The 26,867-nt window shown below is 33.9% G+C and overlaps 1 protein-coding gene across 2 annotated transcripts in view; it reads left to right on the forward strand.

The window, feature by feature from the left end:
• Nucleotides 1–26,867, forward strand: part of LRBA (LPS responsive beige-like anchor protein) — a 794,075-nt gene that overhangs the window by 747,692 nt on the left and 19,516 nt on the right. For both annotated transcript variants that reach the window (XM_042935320.1, XM_042935319.1), the window contains 4 exons: nt 546–723; nt 5,127–5,189; nt 10,321–10,476; nt 16,593–16,760. In XM_042935320.1, the coding sequence (XP_042791254.1) occupies nt 546–723; nt 5,127–5,189; nt 10,321–10,476; nt 16,593–16,760 (565 nt within the window). The remainder of the gene's footprint in view (nt 1–545; nt 724–5,126; nt 5,190–10,320; nt 10,477–16,592; nt 16,761–26,867) is intronic.

A 26,867-nucleotide genomic window follows, 5' to 3' on the forward strand; every position in this document is an offset into this window, starting at 1 on the left:
TTGTTTATAAATATATGTTTTAATTATCTCTTTATTTAGTTGTCAAAAATGTTCATGCTACCTCAACACAACTTTTGACGATCTTTGGAAATTACCTTGCCTTGCTTTTGTACCTGTTACCTATCCTCATTCTGTTTTTTTGTTTTTTTTTTTTGTACTTGACACACTATAGCAATTGGAATGGTTTAATGCAATCCCCAATACTTTGCCTATTTAGAATCTAAATAAAACCATTTCTTTAGTTCTTCATGGGAGCGGGGTAGGGAAGGGAGCTAATAAAATTTATGGATTTTTAAAAGGTTTCTGTTAAGATATTCTACTTCAGTCACTAAAACATTCAACTAATGACATACATGAAAAACAAGCCAATCCTAACTGCTGTTTCTATAAACCTTTCTGCTCACCATGCTCTCAGCTGCAACCTGTGTTAACATGGTCTTTCCTCTTCTTTTCCTGCACCCTCTCTCTTTCTTGTCTTTCTTTGTCTTTTCCTTCTTGTATATTTGGGTCTTGTCATGCCCACTCAACAGTATCTCCTCCTGCAGAGTCCATTGATGTTCACAGACCAAGCCCAGCAGGATGTTATCATGGTCCTAAAGTTTCCCTCCAACTCCCCTGTCACTCATGTGGCAGCTAACACCCAGCCTGGTCTGGCGACTCCTGCTGTGATCACAGTCACTGCTAACAGGCTATTTGCGGTGAACAAGTGGCACAACCTTCCTGGTAAGTAAAGAAGTATCATTGTAATGCATAGTAACTGCTGCACACTGTATAAAGATATTATAATATACACGTAAATATCTCAACATTTGAGCTTTTCAATTTCCCAGCATTAGTCTGAATCAAAATATTTACTAGTTTGAAAGGCTTAAAGAAGTCCCCTCTGCGGTATATAATACAAATGTTAAAGCATCACCTATTCTTTGGCATGTGGTGGTTTGTCTTTATTCCTTGTAGGTAAATATTATTTCTAATATCTTAATATAATGATATTCTATATTGTGTCCATATGCAGTTTATATTTATTTATCAGATGTTCTCCTTTTTTCCACTTATTAGTTTACTCAATAAACACTTTTGATTGCCTGTTTATGTGCCTTTTGTGTATAACATCATATTATTTATCATGGATGACAGAAAAAAAGAACACTTAAGTTACACAGCCAAAGTACTACAAACCCATAAGTACATTCTGTTTTTCCATTATATGTTGAATAGTCGGGGTAACTAACAGCAAGATACTGAAATAACCCTTAGAAACATAAACCAGTGTTTGAGGAGACCTGAGAGTACATCTAATCCAGCCCCATGTTTTACCAATGAAGATACTGAGCCCCAGGGAGCTTGCCTTGTTCAGTATCACATATGGCCAGTCAGTGGCAGAGCCATGTTTGAACCCAAGTTTTCTGACTCAAATTTTATGATCACCCCTCTATGATTTATTACCTCTCATTAGAACAGGAATGTTGGGATCTGGATTTAGCACTGTTCTTTTTGGCAACTAGTTAGAAATTCTAATTTTAAGAAGGAAAATCTTCTAAAGTCCTGACAATTATAGGCTTTTTTTCCAAGCCATTGTTTTAGGTGGGAAAATGTAAAAGATAGATTTTAATAGTCTGTTAACTTGTCATTAAATCTGTAAAGTGTGCATAAAGTACTGCTCATTATAAAACCTGAGCTGGTTGCAAAAATATAAATTCTTGAACAGGGCCTCATGCCAAATTAAATGCAAAAGCTTTTAGAATGGAACAGAATTGAATTGACATTCAAACAAAAACTTGGTGCACTGACTATGCTCAATAAGGTACTTATCATGAAGAATCTGCGGTTGGTATCAGAATTTATTAAATATGGCCATTGCCTGGCTATTAGAAAGGAAATGAATGCCAGTATTTGATTAGAGAATAGATTTCAGGAAAAGTAGAAAAGGTAAAAATCGAGGTATATATAATTGTCTCCATTATTAGGTCCTTTTATTCCTTTTTCTTCAAGTGAACTTGTCTTATAGTGATAAATGTGTATGTAGATGACATACTTATATTTTGGGACTAAAGATTATAATTTAACAAATGTGATTTTTGTATTCTCTCAAAAGCATTTGTTAGAGGAAAAACATGCTGGTGGTGGGTTCTGTCGACCACACTAGAGGATTACCTACGCTGGGTGCAGTTACTCTTAGCTTGGCAAAAGCACCAGTGCGTGTGGTGTCAGGGCCAGCACAAAGGATGCTTATCCTGAGTGGCTGTGTGTGGCAGCTCTGAGAACTTCTTCAGTCTAAACAGAGTGACAGCATATGTGAGGAGAAAAACCTTTTCAATTGCTGGAAAGCCCTGGCTGCTCTCTGCTGCTGACTTGAGCCTCGCAAAGAATGAACTCGGCAGGAACTGACTCAACCAAAGGGCTACTAGGTCTCCAACTGATAACTCAGGTTGTTAGGTACACTCCAAAAGCACTGATGATGAGCTCCTGGCACTCCCATTTTGAGCAGGCCCATTTCCTGGACTGGAAAGCTTGCTTGCCTTAGTAGCTGGCTGTCAGGTGTTCTTTTCCCTACTTCCACTTTTTCTATAGATATGTAAACTGATTTAGGGGCAGCATCTCTCTGCTGGAGTGCCACTTAGGGTACACCCAACTGTTCCCATCCCAAGCTCACCATTCTGTAAGATAAGAACTTGGGGGACAGCATATGTTTTGCCAATTCTTTGCCTGTAATTCTCTCCAGTGAGCCTCCTTTGTGTCTGTATCTTGTGTCACTAATGGGTTTTGTCCCCACCCTCTGGCTTTACACTATGACAGAGCAGCTCCTCACCAGATAAATATATATGGGAATACACAGGTAGTTATCCTTCTACAATATGATCTCCAATTCTGAGCTTACATCTGTACCTAAAAATGTTAAGCATCCATTTTATTAAATCTATGTCTCATTCCAAGTATGTTTATATAAATCTGATTTTTCATTCTATCTTGTTCTACCTTTACCTTGCCTTGATATACCTTGATTTAAAACAAATGTCAGTCAGAAGAATGTCAGAAATCCTTAACAGTTTTTCTTCAATGAAAATCAAATTCATGTTATGCTGTTATTTTTAAATTTAGATTCTTGTTCTTTTCTGAGAATCTATGATTTCCATAGTTTGTTCACTAGACAGCTAGCTCCTATCATTTCTTTCAGCAGTGTCTGTGTCCTCATTTAAAAAGAAAACAATCATCTTTATTTTTCTTTCTCATTCATAGGGCCTTATAGGAACTGTGGGGGGTGGGGAGCGGGGAATGAAAGAATAGCTGCTAACATTTAAAGAGCATTTTCTAGGTTCTGGATACTGTTTTAATCTCTTTACACATATTAACTCACTGAATCCCCTCAATCCCTTGGGATGTAGGTTCCACATTTAGGTTGACCCATGAAATCACCGTCTTTACAAGTCAAAATGTGAGGTGTTATTATTTTCATATTGTTCAGTCTAACCCATTTTACAGATTAGGAAACTGAAACACAGAGGCTATATAAACTTGCCCAAGGTCACACAGGCAACTGTCTTTGAGGCCCGACCAAAGATAGTTAACCTCCTAAACCTCTTTCACTGATAGTGTGTCTTTTAATGTTTCTGAGATCCCAGATTCTCAGAGAAGTAGAGAAAAATGATCAAGGTATTAGTGTTGATCAGCACTGGTATCACTGGAAGTAAATGGCACTGTTGGGTAAATCAGAGGCTCTGGTGCATTTTCCCTGAACATTCCCTATATGTGTCCTGTGATCTCTTTGCTGGCAGAGCCAGTAATCAGCAAAGATGATACCTTTAGTAAAAAAAGACTGAGTTATACAGCTTCCTTTCTTCAGCTACCTTAATTTCTTATACATACTCAAATATAATTATTTTTAATGCTAATATTATACTTACCCAGATATTTTATCAGTATTAATGATCTTCGAAACCGCCTTGAAAAGTTGGTATTTGCTAACAGGGGAAATGATGTTTTAATAAGTTTTAAAATAATCTGATGAACTCATTGGAATGTACCCCATTTTTCTTTTCAGCCCCTCAAGGACAGTCAGAAAGATTTCCTAAGTGATGATGGTGTTAAGCAAAGTTCTAATACCAACTAAACAGTAGTTTAAATGCTGATGAGTCTATAAAAGGGAGATACTGACCCCAATGAATGACTGAGTCATTTGGGGAAAATAATTTGGACAGGGGCCCAGGATTTAACTATCAGAATTATAAAGCTGAAAAGATCATCTCTTCCAAACCCTTCAGTTTCAAGTTGCTATTTGCCTAAGTCTCCGTAAATAGCCAGCAGTGGCTCCTGCTTCCTAGCACACTTCCTCTTTACCTTAAGTCCTACCTTTCACAGGGAAACAGCCCACAAAATCTCTTCTCAATTACAAAATAAGTATGCAGGAATCTTCAGAACCATTTTGAGAATTGAACAAACTATTCTTAGCATGGATTGATTTTTGTTATTCATTTGTTTCTCAGAGTATTTTTAAATTGAAACCATGGAAATATTAAATATTAATAAAACTTTTCTTAAAAACCTCAATCCAGTCTTTAAGAAAGTATTTCAGCCAAATGCATTTAACTAAAACATTTATCTGTGGATAGCTTTCTTTATTTTTATTCAAACTTTCAATTGATTGGTTTTAAGTGATGGATGAAACATTAAATGTTCCCTGACTTAGAGCTTTCCCTTTCTCCATCATAAATTGACGTTTTTGTGGATCCTTTGTGCTGCAGCATTCAAAACTGCCTTTTTAAGAAGTAACAAAAAAATAGTATTTGCTACAGTCAGCAGATGGTTGTCACATTTTGTTTTCAGCGCGCTTTACCACTTAATTTTGTTTTGTTGCAGCATCAGAGGTTGCCAGTCAAGCATCTGCTATAGCTTATGGCCCAGGACTGGAGCCACTGCTGATGGCACATGTTCAGAACAGCACTAATCTAAAATAAATGTTTAATAAGCTAGCCATGAAAGCACCTGGATTTTTTTCCCTTAAATTTCACAAAAGTGTATGAGAGATTTAGAGGTTGGAAACAGTTCTACATAAGATTTGACTTATGCATTTTTATGTAGGTTAGTATATGAAAAATAATGCTTTTTTTTTAATCTTTTGTGAATTCCAGCTCATCAAGGTGCAGTACAAGACCAGCCATACCAGCTGCCAGTGGAAATCGATCCTCTCATAGGTCTGTCACTTCTTTCTCTCTTTGCGATTCATTAAGCTCTGTATGGTGGCCCTGAAGTGTAGATTACAGTTGTTTTTCACTTGCTGGTTGCTGGGAATGGAATTTTCCTGATAAACCATTTGCATGCAAATTGGAATGCAATGAGCTGTGGCTATGCTGGTATTTCATCAACTCCCCCTCGTTGGTTTGCCTAATTTGAACAGGCCTAGGACGCGTGTCACTGAAAATTAATATGGATGCTGTAATAATGTGTGATTGAGAATGCGCATGAAGTACTGTCAGGATAATATTGGATCTTTTCATCACTCAGACTTGTTGATGAGCAGGAGCGAGGCACGTTATGATGAATTGGTGCACCGGTAATGTGATGGAGCTCCTTTGCTAGGGAAATTTTCATAATAACAGTGGGGTTCTTAGCAGCACTGTGTTGTGAAAAATAAAACTGTAGTGCCAGGGTTTCATCATTAAAGGAGATCAATCCTTTCTTCCTGGACCCTCTGTTCAGTGTGAGGGGATTAATGTGCAATTGCAGAGCAGTTTCAAAGTTGAAATATATTGCCCGGCCAATGGCAGTGTTAAGATATTTGTATTCATTTTCCTATGGCCCTACAGCCCAATAAATTGCCATTGGAGGTTAAATTTGTTCAAGGGGGAAAAAAAGAAAAGGGAGGAGACCAGAAAGAGCCATTGGGATGAAATGAGCATCTGCAGCAGATGACTTAGAATATTTAATTGCTTCTGTGCCTTTTGAGTCAGTTAGGCAAAATCTCTAGTTTAGCATTTTTCATTCTTATGGGTGGGAATTTCATACGTGGCTTTACTGAGAGTAACATTATTGACATGTCTTATTAAAGATGCTATTTCAATCACTTTTAGAATAAAATACTTAATTGCCTAGTTATTGGGGGTGTGCTACCATTGTGGATGTTTAGCTTATAATTTTGTTAAGTTTCCCTGGCACATAAATTTGTTAAAGTTTTTAAGTTTTCACATAAAGCAGATGAAAACGCTGATTCATTCTTTTAAAATCCAAGGTCTTGCCTATATGTATGTCACCTTTTTTTTTGTCTTTAAAACTACTGTTTCAGTAGAGAGCTACGCGGCTACCACTTGCAAATGAACTATCAAGATGAACTCAACTAACCTTAAGCTCAAAACTAATTCATTTGGCATTCCCCCACATAGAAGCGGAAATGTTAAGAAGTAATTATCCATGTGAAGGATAAATACTACTCTGATTCCTAAATAATCTTTTGCTTTGAGTACATATGATTTGCCATATATTAAAAAATAAAATGTTCACTTGGGTAAAGTTTTAAAAGTCAGGAAAATAAAGTCCATTTGATAAGTCCTTTACAAGCATTATTTATTACGTATAGAATAATTCTTTGCCTTAAAACTTGACAGTGAATATCCTATAAGCAAATCTAATTAAATGAATTCAGCAACTGTTATTCTTTAGGCATGGGTAAACTTATTTGATAAAGGGCCAGATAGTAAATACTTCAGGCTTTGTAGACCATAAGGTCTCATACAGCTTAGTTCTGTTATAGCACAAAAACCACCAAAGACAATATATGTAAACAAATGAGCATTTCTGTGTTCCAATAAAACTTTATATATAAAACCAGACACAGGCCATAGTTTTCTTCTCTACTGTAGATCATTGGTCATCTAACTGTTTGCTCCTATATATATCCCCTAAAATAATTGTTTAAAACCATGTACCTTCCCACATATTTTAAATGTAGCATGTGAAAGTTTTCAGCACAAATTTCGATAGTTGCAAATATATGTATATATATTTATGTATTATGTATTATGTATTATGTATACATACATTATGTATATAAGTAAATATATATATATTATGTATTATATATAATTTATAAAATTTTAAATCTATCCAATGGAATTTAAATATAAAAGTGAATTAATAGTCAACATTTTCTGTTTTTAAAAAAATGTGTAAAAAAGCTATTAACGGTTGAAAATACTGTATTATCCTTTTTTCATCTTAAATTTATATTTTAATTCCACTTCTTCTACACAATTTTAACTTTTCAGAAAGTTACTTTATTGCAAATACTTTTCAGCAATAAAAATATATAGAAAATTAAACATATGTATGTAAGTTAATTGTTAAAATTTCCTATGACCGCAAGGCTCAGTTTTGTAAGAAATTAATGTACACTGAGTTATCATTACAAATATTATTATACACACTTATTAAAATTATAATTTTTAATAAACATTATTAAACATAAAAAAGAAACATTTATTAGAAATACATCTTTAATGAAATGGGTGGGGCTTTCTCCTCCCCCCCGCCCCTCCATTCCCCATTTGCTCATGTATTTGAGTGAGCATTATTTGTTGTTGAATGAGACAGGATTTGTCAATGGTTCTATCCTCTGTTTTTTTCTATTTTTTTTTTTTGTTTTTAGTAGGTGGAAGCTCTGAGGAACGTTACCTACGTGAGAAAATAGATGGGAAAGGAAAGAATTTTGTTTTCACAGTGTCTCTGAAATCTTTGAACTCTGAGTTATGTGACAAAATTTATATTGTAATCTGTTACTAAGAATTATTTTCATGGTCTGTCATTAAGTGATCATTTTAAAAATCTATCATTGAAATTTATTTTTAACGATCTATCAATTGACATCATGATTAGATCCTCCTTCCATTTTATTGAAAGCGATGTATTGGAAACCACCGGCCCTACAGAATGATTTGATACTTTGGCATTCACTTTTCAGCCTCACGTCAGTATTTTGAATTGTCCCTTTATTTGCAACTCAAGAGATTTTCATACCCTCAGATAAAGCGTTATAGTAAGATCCTGGATATAAAAGAAATATGCCTTTGTTTTATTTAGTAGAAGAAGAGCATGCAGAAAGGGTCATAAGAGAAGAAAACTCACAGGAGAGTTCTCAGCCAAAGCTGTTTCAGGGAAGAGAACATATAAAAGTTGAGGAACTAGAAATTGATTCCCTTAAAACCATCTGTGCTTGTTTATCCTTTGGGAAATCTTATACCACCCTCCTGCCAGGAGTGTGCATGCCCCAGTTTGAAGAATGCTTATCTGGACAAATACACCTAAACTTCATTAAATAAAAACACCTTCAGTACTGAATCTTGGGAGACAATGAGATAAAGGAAGGCAGTTGTGAGATAGATAGATTAAATAGATTGGATGGATGGATGGATGTCGCAATATTAAATTATAGGTAAGCACTTACTTGGAAAATAGTTCATCTGAATGCTGAAGGGGCATCAGCCTGTACTCATGGGTACTTTGTGGTCTCTCAATTAAAATTTATGCACATACCCAAATCTGTGAAGCGAGATCCTCCCCCCCACCAGAAATCATGCCCCCCCCAAAAAAAGACCAGTGAAAGTTTATATCCTAGAAGCAAAAGTCATATAAATGGTAACAAATAAACATTTTTACAGTTTTCATGTGGAATGAAGTACTGTAGTAACCAGTATGGAAAGTATTACATGCCTTGTCTTAAATTGCTAGGTTTCTTGGAATAAAAAAATCTAAGTTGTACCATACAGCTTCACTGCAGTGGGATACTATTGTCTCTCTGTAATGTACTATGGTACTTATAAAAGCTTTTCTTATTTGCCAGCAGCTTCCCTTTGTGTGGGAAGGAGGTGGCAAAAGAATGATCCCCGAATAGGATTCTGCCCTTTTTACTGCTGCTGTCACTTTCTAGTTCATTAATCCCCCAAAAGTAATATGAAGCCTATTATCAAATAGTTATCTAATAATCTTCCTTGGTTAAGTTGTATAGACAGACACTAGCAGAATATTCTACTATGTCTATGCATATGTTTGCTAGGTCATGTTTGCCATGAGGGCAGGGAATAGTTGATTTCTCTGTATCCCCAGTGGTTCTTAATACAGCACTGGAAAGTATTTTGAATACTTTTTTTCTTCAAGCATTACTTTCTGAGCCTTCTCTTAGATTGGCCACATTAACTTAGTTATTACATGCAATGAATATTTTTCTATTTTTTATTTTTATCAGTGCACTTATAGGTTGGGGTTTCCCCCGCCCACCCAAAAAAAAAAACCAAACTGAAGACTATGATGCAAAGAATGTAATGATCAGATGCAGAAATTTATCTTGTTATGATTTCTGGTACAATCACATTTCTTTATTATTATAAAAACTATTATTTGTATTGGAAGGTTGGTGGTGAAATAACCCTGAGGTCACTGGAAACAAAGCTTTCTATTTGGTTGGCCTCATGGTGCCAAGAAAGGCATCTCAGTGAAAATTCCTTTTCTGATAATGGCATGCTTGGTAGTATATTTCTAGAGGATTATTACTCTTCCTATGTGCTTGATGTTGCTCTGTGTCTGACCTTCTGCCTGGTGACAAACCCCATATCAGGTGCTCTGTAGCACTTTGAAAACACACTGCCAGACTGTCTTGTTTTATTGCTTACATAAGGAGTAAGAAAGTGGCAGTGTGCTGTGCTTTGACTTTTTCAATTACAAGTATCTTTAATAAATAGTCATTCTACCCTTTCCTTACATGCAAGTACAGCTGTAAACAGGGGAAGGAGTTCACATCTAGTCAAATTAAAGACCTGTTAAAGCCAAAGTACTCCAAGATGTTACAATATTTCAAATATATGACATTTAAATTCTAATATTGCTTTCTTGTGACAAAAAGTTAAAAGGTAATAGATTGTCACAACATGAATCCATTCTCATGACAATGGACGTAATGAGATTGTCAGAAACACAAACCTAACTGTGGTGCAATCTGGAGACTGTAATCTAGTTTGGTCTTGTCCAAGAGCTAGAAAGCATGTTCTGAGAATTGTATGCTATTTTGAAATTGTAGTATGTTATTATTTTTCCCTCTAGGCAAAATTTCTTTTTGAGACATTGAATTTAGCTACCCACATTCTTCCAACAACTGGATATATTTTCCTGTTTTTTTTTTCAAATATTGTTATGTTTATGTTTAAAACTTTAAATTAAAGGTCAAATATTCTTGTCCTGGAATGCTTCTCCCTCAACCCAACCACCAGTATCACAGACCCTAGGATTTTTGTACATGTGTGGGTTTAGTAGGATTTTTTGTCTCTTCCTCTGTTGTCACAGCCAGCAATACAGGAATGCACAGGAGGCAAATCACTGACCTTTTAGACCAAAGCATTCAAGTCCATTCCCAGTGCTTTGTCATCACTTCGGACAACCGCTATATTCTCATCTGTGGCTTCTGGGATAAGAGTTTCCGAGTCTACTCTACAGACACAGGTAACTTATTTTCATCAGTGAACTAAAGTTAGCTACAAGTAGCATTGAGAGGCTAGAATGTTCTCTCATCTTCTTCCTTCCCCAAATTACAGAATTCTAAAATGTGTAACATAAGGAAGAGACACTGTTTTCCCCGTTTAAGTAAAAATCTATAATATAGTTCACTATTAAGTTAACCTCAGCATGTTTTTAAGAGGCAGTTTGTTATAGTAAGTCTGTCTTCCAAGCCTCATGCCTACGGAATGAATGATTCATTTGAAATCGTATCCTGGCATGTAAGTAACATAATCGTACAGCAGGTGTACATACCTATAGGTGTATTTTCCCACTTTTGTATTATATAAAGGGCTTTTTTTTTCCTTACTGGAATTTCTCATTAATTGTATTTCTTAGTAGTAGATATCTTGCCTCCACTTAATTCTGCATAGAACATTGTTGAAAGCTACACCATCATGAAGGACATTAGCTGACTACTGATTTCATATGTGACAGGGGCTCTTATTAAAATATAAAAGTTTAACTGTATATATTCATTTGCATGTATCTCACTAAGGGACAAACCAAGCTTAACTCATCATTATTACGGAAGATCTATAAATTTTTGTATATAGGAAATTCAGAAGTCTCTATAAAATATTTTAGAAACTGTTATAGGAGGAAATCAATTTATAGTAAATATGTAGTTGAATATTTGAAAGAATTAAAATTAGATATTAATATATCAGAATTTGATAATACCGTGGAAGTAGAAATTTCAACTAAAACAAGGATGTACAAATATCTTACTTGCATGTGAGAATAGGAAATTCTTTTTAATTTCTAGTTAATTAAATGTTTTATAGTAAATCATTTTTCAGTCTTGTTTATAATCTTTATAGAATGTATGAATCCAAGTTTCTGCTTTAGTAAGTATAATATATTGAAAAACTAATTGTTGGTTATTCAAAAATTTTGTCCTAATGCATTTTGATGAATGTATTGTAATATAGCTATGAGAAAGTAGAGGAAAAATAGTTGAATATATACTGTTCATATAATAGACCCTAGAAGTTGTTTTTGCCATGATCTTACTTATTTTTTTATTGAACTGATGATAGTTTTCTTAAAATGTGTATCCTATGTTCTGTAGGTCCAGAAAGAAAATACCATTATTCTAGTCTTTTTCTTTAATTAGGCACTTACTGCATATTGAGGTCTATAAGGTTGATTACTATTGAGCCTAAAACTCCTCTAGAATTCTTAAAAAATCCAATGGAATTGATGTGTTCCTAAAATTATTTATTATTACAGTGACTTTTCTCTGATTTAATAATGGAATTTAAATTTTAACCTCTTCTTTCACTATTATGGTAATGACAACCTTATTAGAATCATTGACCTCAAATTGTGCTCCCCTTTTGCATAAACTTTCAGATTAAAATTGTTACATCCTCTCACAAAATTTTCTTCAACATTCTTTTAGATTGCGTATCATTTTTTATACATTTAAAAAATTATTTTATAATTTACATACCATAAAATGAATTCTTTTTGGGTTACAGTTCTATAAGTTTAAGCAGTGTATAGAATTACATAACCACCACAATAAAGATGTAGAGCAGTTCTGTCACCCCCAAAATTCCCTGTGCCTCCCCTTTGCCATCAGCCTCTTACCCCGCCTCAGCTTTGCACCACTGATCTATTCTTTATCTCTGTAATTTTGCATTTTCCAGAATGTATATAAGTGGAATCATATATTATGTCAGTCTTTGATTTTGACATTTGAGTATTTTTGAATTTGCTAGCCTTTCATATCACTTTTCAAAAGCATTGACTATTAATATTTGTAATATAATTTGTAATAATCACTTTTATCTAATACTAATATTTAAAATAACTCTTACATTCACACAGAGTTCTTTAGAATTTATAAAATTCTTTCATATACATGATATTGTGTCAGCCTCATAACAGTCCTGTGAGAGACAAGACAGGTATTTTCATCCTTATTTTTCAGATGATGAAAACTGAGGTTTAGAAAGGTTAAGTAACTTTTTTGAAATTTGTATAGATAATGGTAATTGAACTTGGTATTGGAGCCAGCTCTTCCGACTTCAGATGTAGCATTCTTTATCATTACACCATGTTATCTCATATAGGCGTACCCATGACTATTGGTTAATTTTGGAAAATGCTATAATGTATGACACTAAGTTCCTCTGTGTCTGCCATGTTACATTAGACCTGATAAAGTAGATAACATTCCTTCTCTTCTTTCCAAAAACCTTCCACTTTACAGGGTTTTTTTTGGATATGTGAGTGTGTGTGTATGTAAAACATTTTCATAAGTGGTAGATTTATTCTAAGCTTCATTTTAGTGGTACTTACTTAGCTTGTACAATAAAAATATTTACATTTGCTAGAAAAGTTATGAAAAAATCCTGAAATGATAGTCCTAGTATGTTTCTTAATATCTTCTATACAAACAAACTCTGATGCTAGTTTTATTTAAAGTAACTTCAGTTAGAGTAAATATATATTTTATGACAATAGGGATATTAAATAGTTTCTCCTTTAAGTTTACCAGAAAAGCAAGGGGAAAATTATATGATCAATAATATATAATAGCAAAGCTATCACAAGTGTTGAATTCAATTATATTTTCACACATAAGCCAAAAAAAAAATCCTTCCGTTATTAGATTCAGGGTGGGGTGGGGTGGGGGAGAGAAACTGGTTGTAACGGGAAATTCTTTAAACATAAATCATGTTTTCGGGACACAACCAGAACAGCAGAGGCAACAATAAAACCTTCCCTCGGCAGTGGGAATTATTTTCAGGCCACATTTTAGATTCAGTGGTGTAGAGTCCTGAGCTTGAATTTTTTTTATTTGTAGCACAGCTGTCAAATAAAACATTAACTAGAAAATTTGTTCTGTCAAAAAAAGGATATTCTAGTGCTTGTGGTAATATTTGATATTAGTGTGTGGAGAGGTGGACTGGTATTAAAGGAAACAAAAAATAAAGGTTGAGGAACACTTATGAGATTATCAGAAAATAATTTACCAAAAAGAGCAGCAGGTATTTATATGCTGTGATTTATTTAGGAGGAGTGAACCTCAACCTCATAGTAATAACAACTATTGCTGAGGAAGGCTGCCAGAACAGGAAAAAGTAAACTTAAACAAATAATGTTTTCCAGAGTTGAGTCCAAAGTATAAATTGTAGAAAATAAAATTAATTGGTATTAAAATATGAAAGGCTTTAGATGTAAATATGTAAATGTCACATCACTCCCTCATTTCAATCTTCCTTGATGCCCAATCTAAATTCATTCTACCTTATTATTCTCACTGATCCTACCTTGTTTTTTTCTTTTATAATACTTATCACTATTCATAATTACATATGTTTGTGTTTAATGTCTGTCTGCCCCACTAAACACTAAATATTATAAGGGCAGGCATCATGTCTATTTACCACCAATATACATGTAAGAAGGCCTAATGCTTAGCACTCAGCAAATATTGGTTGAATAAAAAATAATTGTGATAACTTTGGGGGCCAAAATTAAAACACAAGGAAGTTTTAATTAAAGAACCATAGTGACAGAGTATACATTTTTCTAACACTGACATTATAGATTCAGAGTGATGACTTACCCTAGAATTAACAAATGGATCTGGGAAGATTCTGCCACTATAGTTAATTTATCCCACTTGTCCAGCGAAATCTTTACACTTTGTTCTCACATGAGTTGGAAATTAGGTAAATTATCAGGAGAATAGCTGCTTTTTTGCAAGGCTCCTGGAAGCACTTGGATTTCCCGTGCCCTGTGTTCCTCTTGTACCATTGATTGTTAATCGTAGTAACTCCTCCTCACTTCTACAACCCACTGGATTGATGGCCATTACATCTTAAATAGGCCTGCCCTAAATAATCTATTTAAATTACTCCTGTAGTTCACATGTTCTCAACATTTAGGTGTAGGCTGAGGCAGAAATAACTGTACATCCTGTTATCAAAAACATAACCAACACAGTATGTTCAGTTGTTTTCAGTGGTTACAACTCACTGACATTGCCTTCAGTTTTCCAATTAGTACTAAGAGTGCATTCAGCTGACTAACTTTGTCTTACCCTTTGTAAGGCCTGCCTTTACTCTGACACCACCCAGTTTACCACTAACCTTCTCCACTTTGTTCTTCATGTAAATTGGAAATGATGTGGAAATGATTATATCTTTTCATATTTAATTTGCTCTTTTCATTTCCATTTTTTTTATTCTAAGAAGGCTTGTATTCTTGATCTTTGTCGATACAATTAATTTTTAAATGAAATGTTTTGATATCCATTTAAAAAGTTGAAGAAATTCAGAAGTACACATTTTTAACTTTAGCAGTTAAAACACCAGCTTTAACTAAAGAGTATTCACAGGAGAAAAAATGCATTTTATTAATTGTGCAATTTGAGCCTGAGATGAATCTGAATTTAAAGTTACTAGTAGTAGGCTCTCTGCAAGAGTGAAAACACTGTATTTGATCTTATACCTGAGTTAAATAAATTATGTTTCAGCATTTTATTTTTAAATTTGCAGCCTTTTTAACAGGTATTAGACTTACTGGGGCGCCTGGGTGGCTCAGTTGGTTAAGCGTCCGACTCTGGCTCGGGTCATGATCTCATGGTTTGTGAGTTCAAGCCCTGCATTGGACTCTGTGCTGACAGCTCAGAGCCTGGAGCCTGCTTCAGATTCTGTGTCTTTCTCTCTCTGCCCCTCCAACCGCCCCCCCCCCCCACCTCTCAAAAGCAAAATAAACATTAAAAACCTTAAAAAAGTAAGAGACCTATTAAAATGAAGAATTAAAAAAAGTTAACATAAGTACTTTTTTAGTTATATTTATGATTATCTTGAAAAGTTAAATATACTTAGATGCCAATACTTGAGACCTCAAACTTTTGAATAGGTTATGATGTGTTACAAATTAAACACAAACTTTTTAAGGCATATTAATCTTTTTTCAGCTTAGTGGTCTTTCTTCTTGAATATTTGAATTATATTTATATGACCCCACTGAAACATTTATTCAAAAATAAAAAAACTTATGCTGAATATTAGAGACAGATATTCTCTGACATTCAACTGTACATTCTGTAAGGATGTTTTTGAAAGGAAAATTTTAGCTAGAAACCATAGGCATGGAGTGGAAGGGCTACTATAGCTATTTAATTCTTTAGACAGTATGTATGAATTATAAATACCATCCTAATTTTTAAACAAAGGTTTTAAAAGTGGGGACTTTACTTTTTTTTCTGGCACTAAAAGTGGGGGCTTTACTCTTTTTTCTGGCACTGTTAGTGAACAAGTCATCCTGTGTCTGAAACCCTAGATCTGTAGTAAGTTTAGTTAGAGTTCCTCCTTTTCACCCCCCAGTCATTAATGTTAGATAAACTGCCATTATCTGAATTTCATCATGAGCCCCCAAGGAATTTTCATCATTCAGACAATTAAAACAGAGATGGAATGACCTGGCTCAAACTGCAATCATAATATATTAGTCTTTTTACCAAAATTTAGTTCATGTAATTCTAATTTGGAAAAAAAAAAACCACAGAAACTCTCCAGAGTGATTTATGTCGTCCTTGTATAGATCACTTAAAAAAAAATACATTAACTCTTTACTAATTCAGAGACAAGTTTGTATTAGTAAAGTCTAAGTTATAAAGTACTTAAAGAAAGGAACCTAAGTTTTATTTTGTTTTGAATCCTACAGAATAACTTAAGAAATTGCTGAAATTGTTGAATTCTCCTGGGTCTGTTTTAATCAGTAGACATGATTTATTTATTATTTATGGTAGCCATGGACATAATGCTATATGGCATCATGGTCCTCAAATACTATTTGTTAAAACAGTTTTAATATATGTCTTTCAAAACTGTTACTATCACTGCTCAGTTGATTTTTTGTTGTTAATATTCAGAGAAAACTTTTAGGTTAAACCAGATCAAATTTTATTATAAATCCTGAATCATCAGAATCTGAGTTAATATGACTTCATTATCTTGTAAGTTAAATGGTCACTGGAATATTTTCTTATTTTTTTTCATTTCAGCTTTAAAGAAAATTGTTTTGTATTTCAGGAAAATTGATCCAAGTGGTATTTGGCCATTGGGATGTGGTTACTTGCCTCACTCGTTCTGAGTCCTATATCGGGGGAAATTGCTACATTCTCTCAGGGTCACGTGATGCAACCCTTCTGCTCTGGTACTGGAATGGAAAAAGCAGTGGGATTGGAGATAACCCGGGCAGTGAGTACAACTCATTTTATAAGTAAACTATTACAAGTGATGTATAATAACATTCTGCAGTGATGTTTGAAGTTACATTTTTCATCATGGTGAAAGTGAAACTGAATTATTGAGTCGTTTTAATTTCTTAGTTATAATTTAAGGAAGGTCTAGATAGGCTTTCAGTTATTAACAGTTTGTGAACATTGATAATTCAAATCCAACTATGGATTTTTCATGTTACAGGTTATGATCTGAACATGGTAGTTCTTCTTTGGAAATGGCTGTTACCAAATAAAAGAGAGGTGTTTCATTCACGAACAAGACAAAACATAAAAGTGCAATCACATATTATCTTGTTTATTGAATTCATATTTTAAGAGGGCAAAAGAAAAATTATAATTTCATGGAAACAAACCAGTCTTTATAAAGAATATGCTTTCATTTACATATTAAAAGATAAAACAGGTCATAAAAGGCCAATATGGAATATTCAAATTGGCTCTTGGTTTTTCATATGGGAAATGAAAATGTTCACCAACAGCCTTAAACATCTTTATGAAACTATGCTGAAGGCAGTAAAACAAAAAATGTGTAACCATTTAAAATTGTAATTCACAGAAGGCAAAAAAGGAAGCAGCTACCATTAAAACCAATCGCACACAGCTGCAGAAAAGAAATGGCTTTAGAAAAACACATTAAGAAGTAGGAAAAAACAATTAAAGGGACCACCTGAAAAATGAGAATTTAATTAAAATGATTATGACAACACTGAAGAGTTCCTGCAAGAATAGCTTTAGATTTTTACTTCATAAAGTAGAGCATTTTAACTGCTCTTAAATATTTACAGTTTCTTAATTTAAAGCAAGCTGCACTACATTTGGTTAAAAGGAAGGACCATTTTGTCCTTGATTGCTTTACCTGAATGCTATGGCACTTACTTCTGTCCCTTAGCTCCAAATTAGGAGACAGTCTGAACATGCTTAATTCCGTCACATTTTGGATTGACTTCTTAAAGCTGTGCTTATTAAATGTTTAATATTTGATTGAAAGTGAAATATGTAAAAATAGTCAAAAGCCAGTGTATAATTTTAAAAGAAGTATATGGGAGATATTTTATCAAAGCTGTTTATGCTTTTCTGTTTTGTGTGATAGGTAGACACGATTTTTATTAAATCCTGTAATGTATATTTCTTATGTTAATTAAATCAGGGATAATTCCCTATACAAATAGAATATGAAAAATAACTTTAAGATTGTGATGCTTTAGATAATATGGTCTTTGTTATCAGGTCAAACTTTAGTGTTTATATGGGAGGGTAATGTGTTCATATGTGTATTTCACATATTTACAGAGACATCTGCATTTTATACATAATTACAATAAAATGTTTAAACATGTAAACTTAAGGGATTTTGTTTTTCACTTTCGTTTGAAAAGTACTTCATGTTCTTATTGGACCCTCACATTCTGCTCCTTCTTCATTTCTGGCCTTTTAGGAGTGTCTCCTTTCAATTTCTTTTTTTCCTGTGTTTATAAACTCAGTTACCGCGATTCAGTAAATTATCTTAGACAAACCTACGTTTAACATAAATAATAAATATATAATTTTTTATTTATCTGAAAATATACAGGAAGAACTTTCTCTTGCCTTAAAGTAATGTGTTTCATTCACATGTAGCAATCCAAACACAAGAAAAAAAAATTTATTTTTACTTCCATGGTCTAATTTGTGTTCTATATGTTATACATGGTCATTACCAGTGTGTACTCCAAGAAGTAGCTAGAGGCGTATTATCTATACCTATATGTAATTGCTGTTACATTTCAGAAATTAAAGTATATTTTCATACTAGAAATATTCAACATTTCCAGAAGGAAGAAATGTATAAATACCTTGTAAATCATCCTAGAGATGGTTTTTACATGCATGTCTTCTAGAAAAAAATGAATCCAGTAGCATTGACCAAATCCTGGAGTTTGGAGTAAAACAAATCTAAGTTCTAAGCTTTTCTGTGGTCCTTCTGTCTTGTCTGTAAAATGAAAGCAACAATAGTCACTGACTTAAAGTGTTATCAGAAGCACAGAATGCTTAGAGCAAATAAATCACCATACAAACACCATCTTGTTGGCATTAGAGTATATATTATAATGTTATATTTTTCATAAGGCACTTCATCTATACCCTCTCATTGTCTGCAGTATGGTGGACATTAACTCCTAGTAACGCTGGTAATGAAAAGAAAAAAAAATAAAAGAATAACATAACAGCACATCTCATAAAAATTTTAGAAAATTGTAATGTATCTTGACTAAATTAAATTACCTTTCTCAAAGTGAACCTCATCCTTTCTGGCTCTTTTATAATCTCTGATGTCCCAATCTAATTTTGCTTTAGCTTTGAAGGATGAATCTGGGAGAAAGACAAATAGGCACTTTTTCATATAATGAGAATTTCCACACATTAGAATAGAAAAATGAACAAGCCAGTCTAAGCTTTTCAAAAGAAATGACAAACAAAAACAAAGACATTTTTACCACGCGTGTAACTGTGTTTTACACATTCATGCAAGCTGGTTCGGATTTTATAAGCCTCTGGCTCCTTGATGGCTCCACGATGCAGCCGCTCAAGTCAGAGCTGTTCACATGAGGAATTTTAGGTTATGCTTATTCCTATATTGTATCTCTTGGATGCAATATACATGCCCTTTAAGAAATGGCCATGCTTTGTTTATACATAATTTCAATCTGGTCTATAAATGCATATAATGTCTCAACTTAAAATTTTGAATATAGACTTTTTCCTTTCATGAAAGGAAAATAGGTAAGTTAAAACTATGCTATGGCTTTTTCTGCATTTTTTAGGTCTCATTCAAGTATTTTGTTTTGTTTTCAAAAATCATGAGAATAAGCTCCCATTTTTACTTGCTAGGGTCATAAGCCTGCACCATTTTCTACAAATTAGTATTAGTGCTATATGTAAAGTTTATAGCTTTATTACTATCTTTTTAAAATCATGTTATCCAGTATTAAAATACACATTGCTTGGGCAAAATCCAGCTAATTCAAACTGGATAAAACCCATATATACTATAACTTGGGCTTTTAAAAGGATGCACATGTTTTATAAACTATGCCTAGATTATGTGCCAAAGGCCTCGTTTTCCTGAATAACAGTTTCTCATCTTTGACTCTTTTGTGATGGTTAGCTCCTGTAGAATGCAGTTTTCTTACCAAGAAGAAAAATTAAGATTCAATTCCATTTAGTTGTAGATTTTTAAATAAATGAACGAGAACATTTTAAAGAAAGGCATTTTCTACATGGAACCATATCTTCCTTTGCCCTAGTTAGTACTCTGTGTTTTAGAGCTGAATTTGTGCACCAGGATGCTTTTCCTGAAACACTCAATTTTCCTTCAGAATAATACTATACAAACTATCCACTTTCAAATTTTGGAGAAAATCACCCCCCCTTCCCCGTGCACTCATTGACATTTAAATACTTTAAACTTTGAAATGATCTTATAAGCAAGATGAAAATTTACAAAATAGTTCTTATCCACTATTTTTATATTGTATTACTAGATCATAAACTTTAAATGCTTATTAAGCATTTGAAAGTAAATACTTATTAAATATTTTCAGGTTTCTGAGTAATTTTTTAAAAGCCACAGTTGATTAGCTTTAGAAACAAATGTTTGCCGACTGTGAGGGTGTTGCATAGATTTGTGTATATAGTATTTCAGTAAACTAGTTTTCCATCCTCACATTCTGGTTTTGATTTGATTGAAAGGTGGCATTTTTTTTCCTCTTTGCAATCAGACATGCTAATCTATGTCAGCTTTCTCCTTTATGGGAATGGCGTCTACTGAAAAACGCGCGCGCTCACACACACACGCGCACACACACACACACACACACACACACACAACTATTTAAGTTTTTCTTCATAACAACAAGATTCTGTTCTTTAAGAATATTTCAGCACCATTAATTAGAAAGAAGGTTTTATTAACCATAAGGCTAGCACTAACAGACCACAGAGCTGTTTTTTAAAGTACTGTATGCCATAGCTGCCCTGCTTTTTCTCTGTCTAAAACTTCATTTTGTTATACTCTCATCAATCACTTAAGTCATTACCGTAAATCCCACTGTTGTTAATTTTACTAGTATCACCCTAATGAGACATTCCTGCTATAATTAAAAATGAATTCTAACTTTAAAGCATTCTAAATTTTTTTTTAATGAATTTAGAATGATCTTGCCATATGACTATAAATACCACTGATATACATAGACTACTCATCAGTCTATAAGAAAAGTAGTATCATTATATGTCCAGGTGTGAATTATTTACTGGTTGCTTCTGTGCACATGTGCTTATGCATATGTATATTTTTGTGCACATATTTAGGAATTATGTTCTTTCTATCATAAAGCCTAATATGTTTTACTGAAGCTACTGATAAATCCTTATTCTTTGTCTTGCCAAAATATAGGTGGATATAACACAAACAGTATTACTCTCTTTAAGTAGGTGTCCTAGAGCACCATCTGCTGGATGTATTTGGGGACTTAATTCGGTAAATTTGAAAATCAGTATGTGATAAGACAGGTGTACGTTGTTTTTAATTGCCTGTGATATATTATTTATGGGTCACAAATGCCAAGGTATGTACGTTTGTGGTGAACCATATAAGTTTGTAAAAGAAATCACTTTCTTCCTTCTTTTCCTCTACCCTAATGTGGATTTGGAAATTTATAAAAAATACTTTGTTTAAGGAAAAAAAAGTAAGCTCAACGTATGCCTCATGAAACAAAGCATCAGTTTGTCATAAGATAAACTCTTACATTCTTGATTGCAGGTAAGCTGTAGTTGAAGAAAATTGTTTAGATATTTTGACCTTATGTTCACTAGATTCTGAATATGAAAGGAGCGCTTGGCCCAAGTAGCCTTCTTGCACCCGGCATATTTCTCTCGGTCTGATTCTTTGTCTAGAACATGACTTCTTATATTTACCTCATCAAGAGCTTTCCTTGTGGCCTGACTTTTGGCATACACTGTTGTACTAACACTGAGACTGCCCTGTATTTTTCTTTTTTTTCTTGAATAATTCATCAAGTTGGGTTTGCAGCAGTATGTTGGCAGTGTTCAAGTTCAGGTGACATTAAACTATGTTTATGAAATTCTCCAGAAGGTCCAGGATGTTTAGTGCTCCATGATGTAATGCAGGCCCGCAAGTTCCAGCAAAACAACTCTGTATTTACTGCTTGTAACTAATAGTAGATGTGGTAAAAGGAATTATATTCATATGGCAAATGAATACAACCTTAATGTGCACCATATGCAGAGTGGTGGGGTGATGTGCCAATATATCACATTTATTTACCTTGTTTAGTTGCAGAGAAAAATGACTATACCATTCAGCCGTAGGCTGTAGTCATATAAATATGAGAACAGAAGAACTGAAGATTTATGCCCTCAAATTGAAACTGAGTATCTTCATGTGTAGACTTTCATAGTACCACACCAAAGAAAGTTGCTTGTCTAATACTTTATGCTCAGATGGGAAATTTAATTTCAAACAATTGGTAGAACTAATGTAAGAAGAGACAAGTTCCCTCTGGTCAGCTAGGGTTCTCAAAGAAAATTTGGAATGTATCTTTCGTCATTTAATTGAAACTGAATATACCTTGAAATGGCAAGCTATTTCTTCCACCCTTTTTTAAACCTAAAAGCGAGATTCTTGTGCTTTTAGAGTATTGCACGTGTGTGTGTGTAACATTATTGGAGAACCATCATAAGGACACATTTAATCAAGGCCTCCTGGAACAAGCTATGAGACTGACTTTTATCACCTTCCAAAAAGTTCATTTCAGTAGAGAAACTGTATGACAGCTTTGAGCGTGTGTCCCTTATATTGTACTTTAATATTCCTAACAGTTTATTAAAAAAAAAACCATGAAATTAAGTACTTAAATTCCTCTAATGATTCCTTTTACAAAGCAACAATTGCCCTAGTTTTTAAAGTAATTTTGCTCATAAATAGGCTCGGTCAGACTTCAGATTCTAGATTTGAATTATTTCTAGGTAGGGGGGAAAATCTTAGAATTCTTTCTGCCTCCTATGGTGAAGTCTTTATGACTGCTGAACTTTTTAGCTTTTACTCTTGTAGCTTGTAATTTCCTACACCTGAGAGATTGCTATATTTCCCTGGGGTGAGTGGGATCAGGATGTGTCTTTCTTAATTGAGATAAAATGGACATATAACATACTAGCTTCAGGTGTACAACATGACTTGATATATGTATATACTGTGAAATGATCACCACAATTTATTTAGGTAATGTCCATCACCACACAGTTATACATTTTTTTTTCCTGTGATGAGGATCTACTCTCTTAGCAACTTTCAAACCTACAATATAGTGTTATTAACTGTAGTCACCATGAGTATACTACGTCCCAGAACTGACTTACTTTGTAACTGAAAGTACCTTTTGACCACCTTTGCCATCTCCCCTACCCCCCAACTACCATGCCAGTCTGTTCTTTGTATCTCTGAGGTCAGTTTGTTTGTTTTGGTTTTTTTTTTAATTCCACATATAAGTGAAATTAGAAAGTATTTGTCTTTCTCTGGCTTGTTTCACTTAGCATAATACCCTCAAGGTCCATCCATGTTGTGACACATGGCAGGATTTCCTCTTTTTTATTAATGAATAATAATCCACTGGTGTGTGTATACACACACATATACACAACACACACCACATTTTCTTATCCACTCATCCATTGATAGATACAGGATGCACTATATGCAATGCACTATGCATTGATAGATACATAGATACACTCATCCATTGATAGATACATTGATAGATTCCAAGTCTTGGCTATTATACATAATGCTGTCATGACCATGAGGGTGCAGATACCTTTTCAAGGTAGTGTTTTCATGTCCTTCAGATAAATACCCAGAAGTAGAATTGCTGTACCATATGTTTTTTTTTTAATTTTTTGAGGAACCTCATATTGCCTTCCACAGTTACTACCGCAGTCTACATCCCCACCAACAGTGCATGAGGGGTCCCTCTTCTCCACATCCTCTCCAACGCTTGTTATTTATTGTCTTTTTGATGACAGCCATTTGAACAATTGTGATATATTATTGTTGTTTTGATTTGTATTTCCCTGATGATGAGTGATGTTTAGCACCTTTTCACGTACTTGTTGCCCGTTTGTATGTCTTTTTTGGAAAAAAAAAATACCTACTCACATCCTCTGCCTATCGATCTATCTATTTATTGAAAATCAGATTGTTTTACATTTGTTTGTTTACTATTGAGTTGTATGAGCTCTTTATATATTTTGGATATTATCAGATATATGATTTGCAAGTATTTTCTCCCATTACATAGGTTGCCTTTTGCTTTTGATGTTAAAAGCAGAATGTCTCCAATTAAGCTAAAGGTGTAAAATGTTTTTATCTGTATTCTTTTTTGGAGGCAAAATTTTATAATGTTTATGTTATTAGATACTAGATATACAGCTACAGGAGCTATGAATGAATTTGAGCCAAAAGCAAGCCCCTCTATGGGGGGAATCAACAAATGAAAAGTGTTAAGAAAGAAAAATATGTAATACATAAGTAGAGTCTTGTATGTTCACATAATGAAATACTCTGCAGCCATTACTGTATTACGAATTTGTGGTGCTGACACGGATAAATAATGCTGTCTGTATCGTTAAGTGTAAAAGATCACCAAACTACGTGTATAATTTTTAGGTGTCTATGTCTATGTATATACTTTGTGTTCTGTGTATATTCATGCATAGAAAGAAGTCCAGAATGATAGCCAGCAAAATGATTTTTCTTATGTTAGCAATGGTTATTTATAGGTAGTGGAATTTAGAGGCAGTTTTTTCATTTCCTTCTTCATAATTTACTACATTGTCTGAATGTTTTATAATGAGCACGTATTACTTTGATAATAGTAGTGTTATTACTGTACTATTACCTAATGATTATAATGTACCTTCACTTTCTTCTCTAGGCTTCTAGGTATTAGTAGTTTTATCAGAATTTATATGGATTGTTAGGGAAGACTGGAAAGTCTAAGAAAAGGAAGAATGGGAGAAGTCAAAGTTTAATTTTTAGAAGTTAAGAAATAAAAGAATGACAAACAAAAATAATCAGAACCATCTCTAATTTTCATTTATGAAGCATAGGATCAGATATTATACTTTTGCTGAAAGAGCGTCTACAACAGAGAGTGAACATCATTCTACTGTTGTTACTACTACCACTACTACTACTCGGTGATACTTGCTGGGTGCTCACTGCATGCTGAGCACCGCCAAAAGCACTTTACATGGTAACTCATTGAACCTTACAGTGGTCCTATGTGGTAACTACTATCATTATCCTTGTTTTATAGGTGAAGCACAGAGAGATTATAAATATGTCTTTACTTTCTGCCCTGGGCCTTGAAGCTCCTAGATCTTACTGTAAACTATGAGAACATGCCCAAGGAAGATCACATGGCTGGTATTCTAGGCCAGAGGCACCATTCTTGATCACTAAGCTGTACTGCATTTTTCATTTGAGTTAATTGGGCCATCACCTGTAGACGATTTGATGCAACCCTGTCACTAAAGCATGCTTTGTATTTGCAAAGGACAATACAGAGATGATTTTGCTAAACTGAATTCTTTTTTTTTTTTTAATTTTTTTAACATTTATTTATTTTTGAGACAGAGAGAGACAGAGCATAAATGGGGGAGGGGCAGAGAGAGAGGGAGACACAGAATCGGAAGCAGGCTCCAGGCTCTGAGCCATCAGCCCAGAGCCTGACGCGGGGCTCGAACTCACAGACCGCGAGATCGTGACCTGAGCCGAATTCGGACGCTCAACCGACTGAGCCACCCAGGCGCCCCAATGAATTCTTATGACAGTATATATCATGTTAGGATTTTGTATTTTTTTAATATTATGACCCAACTTAGGGTTATACTTTATGCAATTGCAGGTACGTACTCACACACATTTTCTGTTGTAGTTGTAAGAGAGAGATGCACACACAGAGACAAAGAGGAGGAAGAAGAAAGGTTACAAACCAAGAACCTATAGTTGATTTTTATACCAACATTATCTTGTTTTGCATTAGTAATTCTAATATTATTTACAAAGGGAAGCTATCAAAATTTACTATCTGATGGTTGTCCCACCCTAAATGCAGCTTTGGTTTATTTTCCATAGTCTATATATCTAACCAAATTAACATTTTTTTTTTCACCAAAGAGACTATGATGAGTGGAGAGAAGGAGAAGGGTTGGCAGAGATAGAAGGACTAGAACAAATTTCAAAGAATTCCTCTTTCATAATTAAAATGTAGTGACATTAGGAAGTTAATGGGAAAGGTTTAAGGAACATTTAGTAGCTAACCTCATTTCCGCTTCAGAAAGCCATTTCCTTTCTCGGTTTGCCATTATGGTGAGCCACATAAGAAAGTTCAGTGTACAGTTAACACGTGAATTTTTTTTTCTCAACAAATTGTTGTAGTAATCAAAATGTAATTAAAATGGGACAAAAGGCATGTGCAATACGGAACTTACCTTCGTTAGGAAATGACTGGCATACGTTGTATAATACTTAGATTATAAAAAATCTCTATATACTTAATAACTTTTATATTTAGGTTCTTAAATATGTGTTTTCTTTCAAAGTGAATACTCTGTTGAAATGATTTTTTTTAACAAAGCCAGGTCTCATATTTTCTTTTACCTCTTGAAGAGGTCAGATGGTTATATTTTAATAATGTGGAAAATTATATCTGTTGTTTTTATTAAAGGACTTCATTAGTTGATGTGAAATACACATTTGGTATAAAAATTCCATTGTAACAGTTTGAACTTCAGTACGGCCTTTTGACCTTTCCCATTATAGGTATTCATAATTATACTTTGCAGGTTTATAGTAAGGTAACAGAACCTGATCCAGTGACCACTTAAAATCAAGTTATTTGACAATAGACTATATTTTATTCCCCTCCTTTTTCCACAGTGCATTGCATATATCCCATAAAGGCTATTAAGTAAATGAAGGAGTAAATGAATGAATGAGAAA

The sequence above is a fragment of the Panthera leo genome, chromosome B1 (genome assembly GCF_018350215.1).
Source record: "Panthera leo isolate Ple1 chromosome B1, P.leo_Ple1_pat1.1, whole genome shotgun sequence".
Lineage (NCBI taxonomy): Eukaryota > Metazoa > Chordata > Mammalia > Carnivora > Felidae > Panthera > Panthera leo.